The sequence below is a fragment of the Nuphar pumila genome, chromosome 5, assembly GCF_984573655.1.
Source record: "Nuphar pumila chromosome 5, dmNupPumi1.hap1.1, whole genome shotgun sequence".
NCBI lineage: Eukaryota > Viridiplantae > Streptophyta > Magnoliopsida > Nymphaeales > Nymphaeaceae > Nuphar > Nuphar pumila.
In genome coordinates, this window is record NC_143253.1 from 108,215,934 (window position 1) to 108,228,150 (window position 12,217).

The following is a 12,217-nucleotide window of genomic DNA, read 5'->3' on the forward strand; positions in this document are numbered from 1 at the left end:
TGAAACATGGAATTACTAATAATAACTATGATAATGCAAACATGGAAGAGAGTTTTAGTAAGGGCGTAACAACATTTTCCAAACTAGTTAACCATCATCTCTAGACGCTATGAGATCTTGTGAAAGTTGGCTTCTTCAAAAAGGTACCTTACCAAAAAGTGGCAGCTTGGCTTCCATAAACAGCTTTGCAAGTCACACGTTAATCATTTACTTTCATGGCATCATCCTATATAGGGTAGAAAATTTAGCCTCAGGATGAGGGCCCAAAAGTATTGATATGCTTGTTCTGACCTAGTCAGATTGTAAAAGAAAATAAACTCCCAAGTATATATATGAAATTGTAAAAAAATATTAAGAAACATCTTTTTCTTTCTCCTCTCATTTTTATTGACTCGCAACTCATTCACAATCGAGGGCAGCATCGGCGATGGCTTCTATGTCCTTCCTGCTCTTCACCGTGCACCTTTTCTTGGATTCAAAGTTCAGCTTATCCAAATCCTCTGCGATTCCGAGATACCCATAAAGAAAATCCCCTGCCCTTCTTCCCAACCCAGGCTCCACCAGCAGATCCCCACCATTTTTGGATTTGATCTGCTGCAACTCCTCCTTTCCATGCTTGTTTTCAGCGTAATGCATGTGCAACCTTTCGGCCTCTCGCAACCCGGAAAATGTTGGGAAGAACTTCACTACAAACACGCCCTGATTAGCAGGCCGCCCCCGGTACACCTTTGCTTTCCCAGAAAATCCCAACCCTGCACCCACAGAATCCAGCAAAACAGCAAAATCTAATTAAGAAAAGTACTAGAAATAAAATCAACAACACTCCTCTGGCCCGGACAGCAAAAATACCTCAAAATCTGTCAAACAGATGATGACAGAGCCTAATTCTTCCATAAACAGATTTCCAAGAACTAAAATTGTGTTTAAAAACTTCATGGTTAACTTGCAGAGAAAACATAACCAGTAGTATGTTTCTCTCCCATTCAACCATGGGCTTCTGTTTTTTGTCACAACAATGGCTTTTCAATAGTATTTAGGTCATAGCATAGATTTTCAGGACGCATTTTTTTTTTAGTATCTCATGACAAAGGTTATCTTCTCAGAAACTACTACTACTAGTTTCCTTTCAAGGAAAAAAAAAGCCAACACAAATAATGAAAGATTTTCAGCATGATTTATTGGCTACGCTACCAGGATGCAGTGATGATATGGCAATTTTTTTGATGCATTATTCTAGAAGATCCAATGGACTAAAAGCGGAGCAACATGGAAACATATGCTACAGTATTCTTCCAATTTGTCAGCTCAATCATTTAGCGATAAAAAAGAAGAGATTTGTTCAATCAAAAAGAATCTGGACGCTTTCATGATTTTCTATGCACCTCTTAGTGTTTCTTCTACATCAGCACTGGTTATGGAATCTGTTTTTTCTGCATTCCTGTTTCGAATGAAGTTGTCATGAACAATGACAACTGGCGGCCACAATAGAAGGTCTTCTTTCAGAGCTGCTGCTTCTGCTGCTGGCAAAGACTGGTAGACCTTCCTACTGTCAGGAGCCACTAGGCTGTTCCAACCCAGGAGGACGCAGAGAGCCTTGTGAAGTCCCAGGTGATCTGCCCTTAAGCCAACTTTGAGAGAATTGTATGTGTGGGTTACCAAGCTGTGGGCATCTGTAAATTCCCTTGAAAGGCTGGAGTGAAGAACAAGAAAGTGATACATATTAGATGTTGCAGAAAAGAAGGAAATCAAAGTGCTCAAAGCAATAGAAGGAAAGAGCTTGCTAAAGGAGAAAATTCTGCAATTTATGGTAAAATTACTCAAGTAATCTATGATGCTACGAGTCCCATTCTAATCTTAGTTATAATTTATAAAGCTTTTATGTTAGAAAAATAACCAACATCCCCCCCTCCATTTAGTTGGTTGTCAGAGGGGGGGGGGGGAGGGCGCAGTAGCAAAGCAGCAAAAAAGTCATGCTTCTAGGATGTAAAGTCTCATATACCCAACTCTAGTCAGTGTTTTTAAAGAAGTTTTGAGGGGTGTTAAAGGCATCACCCCTCAACAATTAGGACTTGAGGCCTAAGCCTTTTTGCTGGGGAGTGAGGCTTGCGTCTTCCCAGCAAAGAAGCTCAACCTTCCATAAGGAGTGGGCCTCTCACACATCTTTTACCTTTTAGGGAGATACTTAGGTAATAAGAGGCATTTACCTCTTTCATGCCTACTAAGTTAAGTTATTATCCATCCTTTTTATCATTTACCTTTTCTTATTCTTTTGAATAGATTCATTTGCCATCTTTTTTTGGCTATTTGCTAAAATTAGACGTACTATGGTCCATTTGTCAAATACTTGTTTCTTAGAAGAAATTTTTCGTTCCCAACTTTCTATTGCCAGAAAATAAGCAAAAAAAGAGGATGTGAGGGTTCTTTCATACATATTCATTATTTAAGGTAATTATTTGTAATTTTATTTTTGTTTTATATTTTTGATAGAATATTTTCTTTGTGTAATTGACTTCGGTTATTTTGTTCCCATATACTTATTTGATCCCATTCAAGTTGTATGTGCTTGTATATATTCATTTAACCATTCTTTCTTTTGTTTATATTTTTTACAAAAAAAAATTCTCAGATTAATTAGAAGATATTATACTCAGTTTAACGTTAGAGTTTATACAAGTATTTACACAGTGCTAAGAAATAAAAGAATGATTCACTTCAATGAAAATTTGTAATTTGATGGTCTTCAACTAGTTTAAGGGCATTGATGATAATTCTTTTTTTTTAGAAATTAACCAATGCCATGAATGATATAATGAGCATCCATGACTTTTAATAGTGTAAAGTAATACACGCAAGCATACAAAGTTGCAAGCCTTGGTTTTGAATGATGCAGTATAGATTTGTTTTTTTTATTTACATCAAGTTGTAAGACTTGGTTTTCAACTAAGTAACACGGATTCGGCTATAAGGTTGATGCACCCGCGTCGACACGCCCCGACACTGGTGCGGCTTTGGACACGGGGAGGACATGGTCAACCAAGTGTCGGACTCGATCAATGCACCGGGGCCGAGTACATCCATATTTTGGACTCAGTCAACTTTGACCGAGCCTATTTTTGTCCATTTTTAGGGCAAAAGACGTATAAAAACTAAAAAAAATCGATCTTTTATATATATATATATATAGCCGTGTCCCCATGTCCAAAAATTTTGAAATTGCTCCGCACCCGTACCCGCACCCATGTGACATAGGTTTTCAATGACCAGTATAAATTTGTTTTGTCATTTTTTGCAATGATTTTTATTTATTTACACTTATTATTAATATAATTATTTTATCTCTAACTGCAGATTTTTTTTTATATATTGTTTCAGTTTAAACCTTGAAAAATATTGAGGCTTATGCCTCACCATGCCTCAAGGCTTACGCCTTATTGATATTTTTGAAAAATGCCTCATTACGCCTCACGCCTTTGATAGTGCTAAAGCAAACCAGTGACTGATTGCAGTTCATGTAGTTGCTTTCTTCTACAGACAACTCTTCCTACCAACAATGCCTGGTCCTCCAAATACTCCTAATTCCTAAAATGTATAAGATGTTTTTCCATCATTTGGACCGGGGGCCTCTATAAAAAACTTGAGCAAGACCTCCTTTTCCAACCGGTATATAGGAAAGAAATGTGAGAAGGTTACTTGTCCCCTTCAACCTATATTAACCAGCAAAATTCACCTTTTCATATCTCCATGCAAGGCAGCTTATAACTTCTTAAAATTGCAAGGGTTAATTGATTGCTGTTCAGTCACATAAAATAATAAACCAGCTAACAATGGTAAGAAAACTAAAGCCTTCTGAATAAGATGGAACAATAGGAAACTACATTAGATGGACCCATGAGGAAGAAAAAACCTATTCAATAATAGGAGTGAACAGTAACAGTCACAACAAGAAAACACCATTAGTTATAAGCTAGAAGGAAAAGAGATTCTATAGCAATAAAGATTCACTGTGTAAGATTAAAAATTAAATTTTGTGGCACAATGACCAATAGATCTTATCAAACTATATTGTTCAGATCAAGGAAAAAGCACTTGAAACTATGCCTTCAGATGGCTGTTCAGTTCAGTCAATCTGATTGTCCACAAATAACATTTACAGATGGCTTAGTTTTTACGGTTGTTTTAATTGTAAAAATGAGTATGTATCACCGAATTGAAATTTGACTGAACAACCAGAAATAATCATGGATGGTCCATGTATAGTTGGTTGCATCTCTCTCTCTCTCTCTCTCTCTCTCTCTCTCTCTCTCTCTCTCCATATGACAAACTGCATTAAAGAATTAAACAGATACAGTGTTTTGAATAAGGCCAGAGTAAAACTTGTTAAAAATTCAAACTGTGGAATAACTGCATTGACAGAATTTATATTCAAATCATATACAAGGAAACAATATTAGAACTAAGTACTCTACTGAAATACTAAGAGAAAACATGTTTCAGTAGTGGGCACTAGCCGCACTACTAGTGGCTGCATAAAAAGTAAAACCTGGCATCATAACCTTCAAAAAACTAACTGCAAAAGAAGAAACAAAATATTGTAAATCTAAAAAGATATAAAAATTTATATGACATTATGATGACAGATTATGGATTGTGGCTCCTAATAGATATTGTAGCATAATGACGTTCCATTGTTGGTACAACCAACCCAAGCATTGTAGCCGCATGTTGAATAATAGCTTCGATCAGGAAAGCACCAACAAAATCAGCACCACTGACATCATTCAGATGTATAGGTAGATCCTTCTTGAGACACCTCAACACTGACAGCAAGTGATCAGATAATTTACGATTTCCAAGTGCTGAATATGATTTCTCAACTTCTTAAATTGTTTGGGATATATAGACCACATGACCCACTGAAAGCCAGCCTGACACTCATGCAAGTTATACATCTTCCAGAAATAACTGCTTTTATATCCATTTTAACTGGGCAAGCAGCACTAGGGAGATCTCGTCTCTCTCACTCTACTTCCTCAGATTATAAAACAATGTTTCCTCAAAAAATGTCACCATTTCAAAATATAGAAGTTGAATGTCACTAGATATGTTCTGATACCAAAAAGAAGAATAGCCATCACCTGTCACGTTAAGATGTTCAAGTCCGCATGATTACCTTTAAAACCACATGGTGAGAAGTTGCCAGGATCATTGGCTAATTCAAGGATGCATACGCGAATGATGCCCTAACTCTCAACTCCAAAAGCTTTGCAAGGACCATGCTCGAAGGATAAACTCTACTTTTATTCACAACATCCATTTCATAGTGCTTCAAATACTCCTTTTGGTTGCACAACTTTGTGTGTTACAGCACCATCTGTCATGTAAGCGATGATCCATAGTCTACTTTGAGCATTTCTGTCCTTGGACCCCAAAATGTTCCCACTCAAGAATTATCTACCATGAAAATCCTATACAAGAGAGAGTGAAGATACATAAATCACAAGGTTTAATTCTTGAAAATTGTTCAAGATAAGTGCCTTCCAACCCCATAGAAGAATGTGGCAAACATCCTTCCCTGATTATAAGCTTATTGCCATTACAACCTGCAACAGGATAAATTGAAAAATAAAATCTAAAGCACCACCTCCAACAAAAAAATTGGGGATCAGTTAGTTGATATTCCTTAAAACAGCAACAAAATGATAAATTTGTGCCAAGAAATCCCTGCAGAGCTCATAGAATAAAATCCTAACACTTCAGGGTGAGTCAGATTATATAACTAACTGCTGCATCAGTATATATCAGGAATGATTTTCTCCGCTTTCAGAAACATATCATGAATTAGAAGACAGACCTGCCACATGTGAGGCAAAGCAAGTTACCAGCCTTTCCTTGTCCTCTGTATCTTCTTTGTTGTCCTGGGTTCTCATTCAGTTGCTTTGAAAACCGTAAGAACGCCTTATGAACCAGTTGCTTAAACTCCTCCGAATCTTCTGGTGGATCTGGCTTGATATGGGGTGATGATTCATCCTGATGCTTCTCACCTTCCATATCCAGTGCTGCAATTCTATCTCCTTTGTTTGCTCTATGAAATTTGATAGCACAATGGTGTCCTCGGTTTTCATCTACACGAAAAGGATGATTGAACTCAGAAGCACTTGCCCTTGACCTCTTCCTCAAAAGTATATTTCTACCATTGGGAAGGCGGGTCTCTAGAAAACTCCCTTTTACTTGTTCAGGTGCATCCTCCACTGATAACCAAGAATCAGCACCCATGCGTTGGGAAATCCCCACGAATGACCTTCCATCATGATCTTCATTCACCCACTGCTCATCAGCACCACTCAATTGCTGAATCCTTCTAGAAATATGTCTGTCTTTACGCAAAGATATTCTCATCTTCAGCCTATTTGATGTCACGCCATACATAGGTTTCAACCTTCTATCAGGTCGAATGTTACCTGATTCCCCTGTATATAATAAATGCTGCGGGCTTGTATCAAGCATGGATCTGTCCATTACTTGCTCATGAGTGGAACTCTTTGAAACCTCTCTATAACCCAGAGGATCCTCTTCTCTTTGATACTCATAATCATCTGCTAAATTCTTGAATGTGCGATCTTGGCTTGCTTCCACCCCAAAATCAGCATGCAACTTTCTTGAACTCAGAAATTCCCCATGTCTCTCATCTGTCAAGGAATGTCGATGCACATCATGGAAAACTTCACCTGATTTTCCTTGCAACTGACGATCCCATGAAGCATTTTCAAGAAATGCACTTCGTGAAGTATCAGTGTTAATCTTGTCTCCAGTGGATTCTATGAAGCTTGCTGTACGCATTGTTTCCCTTAGGGAATAATCACCTCTACCCCCTATTTGCATTTTATTGTACAAATCATCGCCAGAAAAGCCTGAGGGATCCCTCTCTCTTCTGCCAAGCTCAGGGTAAGTGTAACTTCTAGGATCATCCCTCAATTGTCTGGCAACTCTCTGATAGGGTCGCACATCCTTTAAGCGTGTATCAGGATCACGGATTTGATCAAACAGCTTGCTGGGACCAGGCCGATCAGAATTTGACAGATCAGATGACTTACCACCCCTAGCAAATCCATTGGGTGGAAGGTGAAGAGAAGATCGATATGAAGAAGAAAAGAAGGAATCTCTGGAAAGCCCAGAAGAGGAATTACCAAGAGCTTTCGATGTTGGTGACAGCGGCAAATAAGGCCCATCTCTGGAGTAGAACTTTGATTTCTCTTGCCCTTCAACTTCAAAAGGTTCCCGTAGTGGAATCTTGTTCAAATGCAAACGCGTACCACCAAAACCATCATATCTAATATCAGAACCAACTGCATCACCAGCTGACGGGAAGTCTCGCTGCTTTCGCGGATTAATTTCTCCAAGTGGGTATGTCTCAGATGGCAATCCGTAGAAGGAACGGACACTTCCATCACCCAAAAACATCGACTTCTGAAGTAGGTCGCCATGACCATCCAAAACAGAGCCACCATTTCCAGCTCCACTCTGAAAATCCTTATCCTTGTTACCAACAGCTGGTTCAGCTCTCCGACCAACAAGTTTCATCCCATGGGTCGCATCCAAATCCACACCATGTCGCTCAGGCAAAAGATAACTCCGCCCATACTCAAGAGGTCGAGAATCCCTACGAGAGAAGCCTTCATCAAACTGCGACGGCCGGCTCTCCATTTCCCTACTTCCCGCCGGCAGAACCCTCGAAGACTCAAAGGGAGAACGCCCACGAACATGGTCACTCTTCTCACCTCCATGACGTCCAAACTCCCTCCGTTCAACAGAAGCTCTCCCCCTACTGCTTCCTCGAATCCGTCGCCCGCGATCTCTGTCCCCGGGGCTAGGACTCCGACGAGGTGTATCCTTGGCTCGATCGTCACCGCGGTGAGACCGATCATCGTGCCTCCTTGCAAAGGAATCCGAGTGCCACTCGGATTGGTGGCCGCGTACCAGAGGAGACCTATTCCTCATGGCATCTTGCCGTCTGCTGCGCATTTCTCACAAGACAACCACAGAAATCGACGAATTTATCGAATCCCCAGATCACCCACCTACGCTTAAATCAGATTATGGTAGAAACCGGCTTTTTTCCACAGAAAATACTCCGGCACACCGACCACCGAATCGATCCCCAGAAACGCTCATCGACCGTTCAAACTTACACAACAAGCTGTGGATAAAAGACCAACGTCTCTAAACACAATAGCGAGAGAGAGAGAGAGAGAGAGAGAGAGAGAGAGAGAGAGAGCATACAAGGAACGGGAAGACCGAACCCTAAATTGCACGGAAACACGGATAAATGCTCCAAGAAAAGGAACAGATGAGGAGGGAAAAAGGAAGAAACGAGAAGATTGGACTAACCTCTTCGATCGAAGCCCGAGGATTCCACCCCACTCGACGATCGCACTGCTCCACCATCGCCGTCTTCCCCATCGACGTTCCACTCAAACCCTAAGACAGAGAGTCTCATATTTGTTAAGGAAAACTTAAAAACAAAAACTTAAAACATGTTTAAGAAACAACAAAGCTTTTCATTATGGACATTTTAACCGCCTCAATTTCTGCTAAAATATCTTTAATTACAAAAATATACAGTGAAAAGAATAAAAATACAAGAATATATAAAATTGTTATTATCGCATTATTTTTTATGATAATGAGATATAACAGTGATATTTTCAGACAATGGTTTTTTTTTTTTTTAATTTATAACCCGAAGAAACCATACCGAGCACTAAGACATGGTCGTGCTGGCTCAGCCTGTCATACCTATGATCGTCATGCCAGCATCCTAAAACTCAGAGGCTAAGGCCCCTGCCCTACGCTATCGCTATGCATTGGCTTGCACGCGACAACCCCATGAGAATCTAACCTTGACTGCCTGGTCAGAAGCTGGGTGTGCTCTCTGGTGCACAGAAGAGACCTCAAGGGTTTTACCAAGTGGAGTACAGCCAATGTGCCGTCGGAGATATGAGTTTTCTTTCAACTATTAAAAAAAGTGATATTTTGAATTATCTTGATTTTTCAGGTTTTAAAAATATCATGATAAAATCATGTTATTTTTCAAATTCGGAAACATAGCCGATATTTATTACTATGTTAAATGAAACACCTGCGGCCGTGGAGTAACAGGGTTGGGTTTTATCAGACCTAATTCTAGAACGGGTCTAAAATTTGAACCCAAACCAGAACCAATGTGATTCTGTTCTGGGCTTGGGTATCATAGAAGTTTGTAGAACTGCATTGGTTATCAGGTTCAGGTATCAATCAGGTCAGATATAAATGGGTCAGGATTTAATTAAATTTGTATTTTAATGGTTAGAACCAAACCGGAACCGATATTAAAAACTCTTCAGGTTTGGTTCTAGGTATGAACTGGGTTGGGTTCGTAATGTTTCAGGTATAAAATGTTTTCGTAAATGTTTCAAGTATAAAATGGTTGGTAAGAGCTGTCAGTGCATGTCTCCCTGTGGTGGGACGTTGCAGGTTCAAAAGCCCAACTGGTGGGGTCTGCCTAACAGGCCTTTCAAATATATATATATATATAAAATAATGGATTAGATCTAGGGGTGGCAAAATCTGACAAGACCCGCCAACCCGCTTCTTAGGCGGGTTCGGGTTTGGCTTAAACGGGTTCGTGTCATAAACGGGTCAACCCGCCTAACCCATTTATTAAACGGGTCGGATTCATGTTAGGGGTATGCCAACCCGCCAACCCGGCTGACCCATTTAATAAATGGGTTAGGAGGGCAGGTCAACCCGTTTACCTGAACCCGACCCGCCAACCCGTTTACCCGACCCGACACGCCCGTCAACCCACCCGTTAACACGAACGCAACCCACCAACCCATTTACCCGACCCGACCCATTTATTAAACGGGTTAATCGTGTCGAGTTACCTGTTTAATAAATGGGTCAGGTTAGTGTTTGCCACAGCCGACCCATTTAATAAATGGGTCGGGTTCGTGTTGAGGTATGCTGACCCGCCAACCCGCCGACACGACCCGCCCGCCAACCCGACCCGATAGCCACCCCTAATCAGATCTTCGGTTACGAAGCTAGTAACACATTGGGTCAAACATCCAATGCAAATTCAACGTATTAAAAATGTTGATAGAAGCCAAAAACAGATGAAACTTAAAAAACACAGCATATTGAAAATATTGTCATTTTATAATATATTGTATATAATGTTGCTATTGCAATATATGCCCTTTTATTAGCAATATCTTTCGGAAAACTTTTGTTTTATTTCTTGCGTTCTTTTGCTTGTTATTCCGCTTCTGAAACTTATTTAATATATATGTTTATTTTCAGCAAGATTTTCTTATTAAAAAGAAAAAAATATAATTTATATAAAAATTTGGAAAACCTTCCCAAAAAAATGTGCACCTATAACAGACTGTTTTCCCCCTTAACTTAAGTAGCTATGGTTATATGCAAATCTAATCCAACCAAAAGTAGGTTTACTTTTAATTGGATCTTGTGAGGGGTCATCAAAACAGGTCGGAGCCCAAATCCGAGTTCAAACTGTTGTTTTATTTGTTTATCTAATCAATTGATAATCATGCTAGGGGAAGCAAAATGTTTGCTTTAACTTGTGTGAAAAGTTGGAAGATTGAAAAACTAGATTTATCATCTTTAAGGGCACCTTCGGAAGTTTGAGAGATGTACGAAAAGTGAAGATAAAAAAAAAATAGAACGATTTTTCCCACCGTTTCAGATGAGAGAAGTTTTTTTCTGAGAGTTTTTCTCATTCAGATGAGAGAAGTTTTCTCTAATAGAGTTTTTCTAAAAAGTGCATTTTTTTTATAGAAAACATTTATCCAGAGGAGGTGAGAATGTGTGTAGAAAAAAATTCATTCTCTCTCTCTCTCTCTCCTTGCCTCCATCCCATGCACGCTTGTCGGTGCAATGCTTCAGTCCCATCGGTGTCAACCTCGACCTCAATGATCTTGAGGAAGCCCGACGAGCAGGCCCCTGTATCAGGGAGGGGGTTGAGAATCATTTGGGAGTCGGCCAGGCTGAATGTGTCCAGGCTGAGGATCATCTGGGAGTCGGCCAGGTCAGGCCGAGGATCATCTGGGAGTCGGCCAGGCTGAATGTGTCCAGGCTGGGAGTCATCTGGCCCCGATCAACGACGCTCTTGATAATCTTACTCACCTTCTCTTGCTCCTCAATGTGTCCAGCAGAGAGAGACTCGTTTGTGTAGCTTGGTTGACCCCCTCTTTGTTTATGCTTTTTCTTCTCCTCAGAGAGGAGAATCGGTGGAGTGTCGCATGCAGTGGTGGCAAGGTGGTTTTTTTCTATTTTATTTTTCATTCTACACAAATAAGGGAACGCTTTTCACTTAGAAAAGTTATGAGGCTAAGTTTTCTTTTCAAATTTTGACAGTTTCGTACATAAACCAGTTAATTTTTTTAATGTCATCCTGCTTGAGGAATGTACCAAACATACGGTGTTCAAGCTTGATTCATTTTTTGTTGCAAGCTCAAGCTCATTGCTTGTCTGAGTTAAAATGAGCCAAAGTCACTCATTTATAAATAAATTATATTATTAAAAATTAATGAAATTTATACTCTAAACCTAGTGATTGAAACTCAAAATAACATTTTACAAAATAACTTTTTTTGCATTATTTCAAAGTTGCCAGCAACATGATTTGAACTCAGAACTTATTGCTTGCAAGCAAAACACTTCAATGGTCCACACTTTATATATATATATATATATATATATATATATATATATATATATATATATATATATATATATATATATATATATATATATATATATATATATAGAGAGAGAGAGAGAGAGAGAGAGAGAGAGTAGTTTTGTACTATGATACCTTGCTGTGGTACACATTCTTGTTTATATGAATCTAGCCACCATGTTAGAATGCTTTATCATGCCTAATACATCATAATATCCCATTTTCTAGATAGTAAAAATCAATGACTCATAATTCAAGAAAATATGGGTGGTCAATAAATGGTACAAAACATCATATTTCAGTCAACTTTGATACCAAATGTTAGATTTTGCATTTGGAGCTTAGATCTATGTAAATCAAGTGTGTACTACAGTACCATCATAAAAGTAGCCAATATGAGCCGAACATAAGCCAAAAAGCTCATCTAGTTCCCCAGCCTTACTTTCAGCAAAGCAACGGCTCTCTCGAGCAGTA

The 12,217-nt window shown here is 39.2% G+C and overlaps 1 protein-coding gene across 1 annotated transcript; it reads right to left on the bottom strand.

The window, feature by feature from the left end:
• Positions 1 to 117: 117 nt before the first annotated feature.
• LOC149838060 (uncharacterized) lies at positions 118 to 8,494 on the bottom strand. The gene is made up of 4 exons (XM_090006347.1): positions 8,386 to 8,494; positions 5,852 to 8,194; positions 1,383 to 1,690; positions 118 to 752 (listed from the first exon to the last, which is right to left on the bottom strand). Exons 2-4 carry the CDS (start codon positions 8,017 to 8,019, stop codon positions 400 to 402), a joined length of 2,829 nt encoding a protein of 942 aa, XP_089862473.1. The 5' UTR covers positions 8,020 to 8,194; positions 8,386 to 8,494; the 3' UTR covers positions 118 to 399.
• Between the last annotated feature and the right edge of the window lie 3,723 nt (positions 8,495 to 12,217).

Bases quoted from the DNA above. Each gene is read 5' to 3' on its own strand.
- LOC149838060 (XM_090006347.1), bottom strand. From the start codon at position 8,019: ATGCGCAGCAGACGGCAAGATGCCATGAGGAATAGGTCTCCTCTGGTA. The intron at 1,691-5,851 runs GTCTGTCTTCTA...TCTTCACTCCAG, and splicing joins CTTTGCCTCACATGTGGCAG to CCTTTCAAGGGAATTTACAG. The intron at 753-1,382 runs GTGCATAGAAAA...CTGTGGGTGCAG, and splicing joins TGTAGAAGAAACACTAAGAG to GGTTGGGATTTTCTGGGAAA.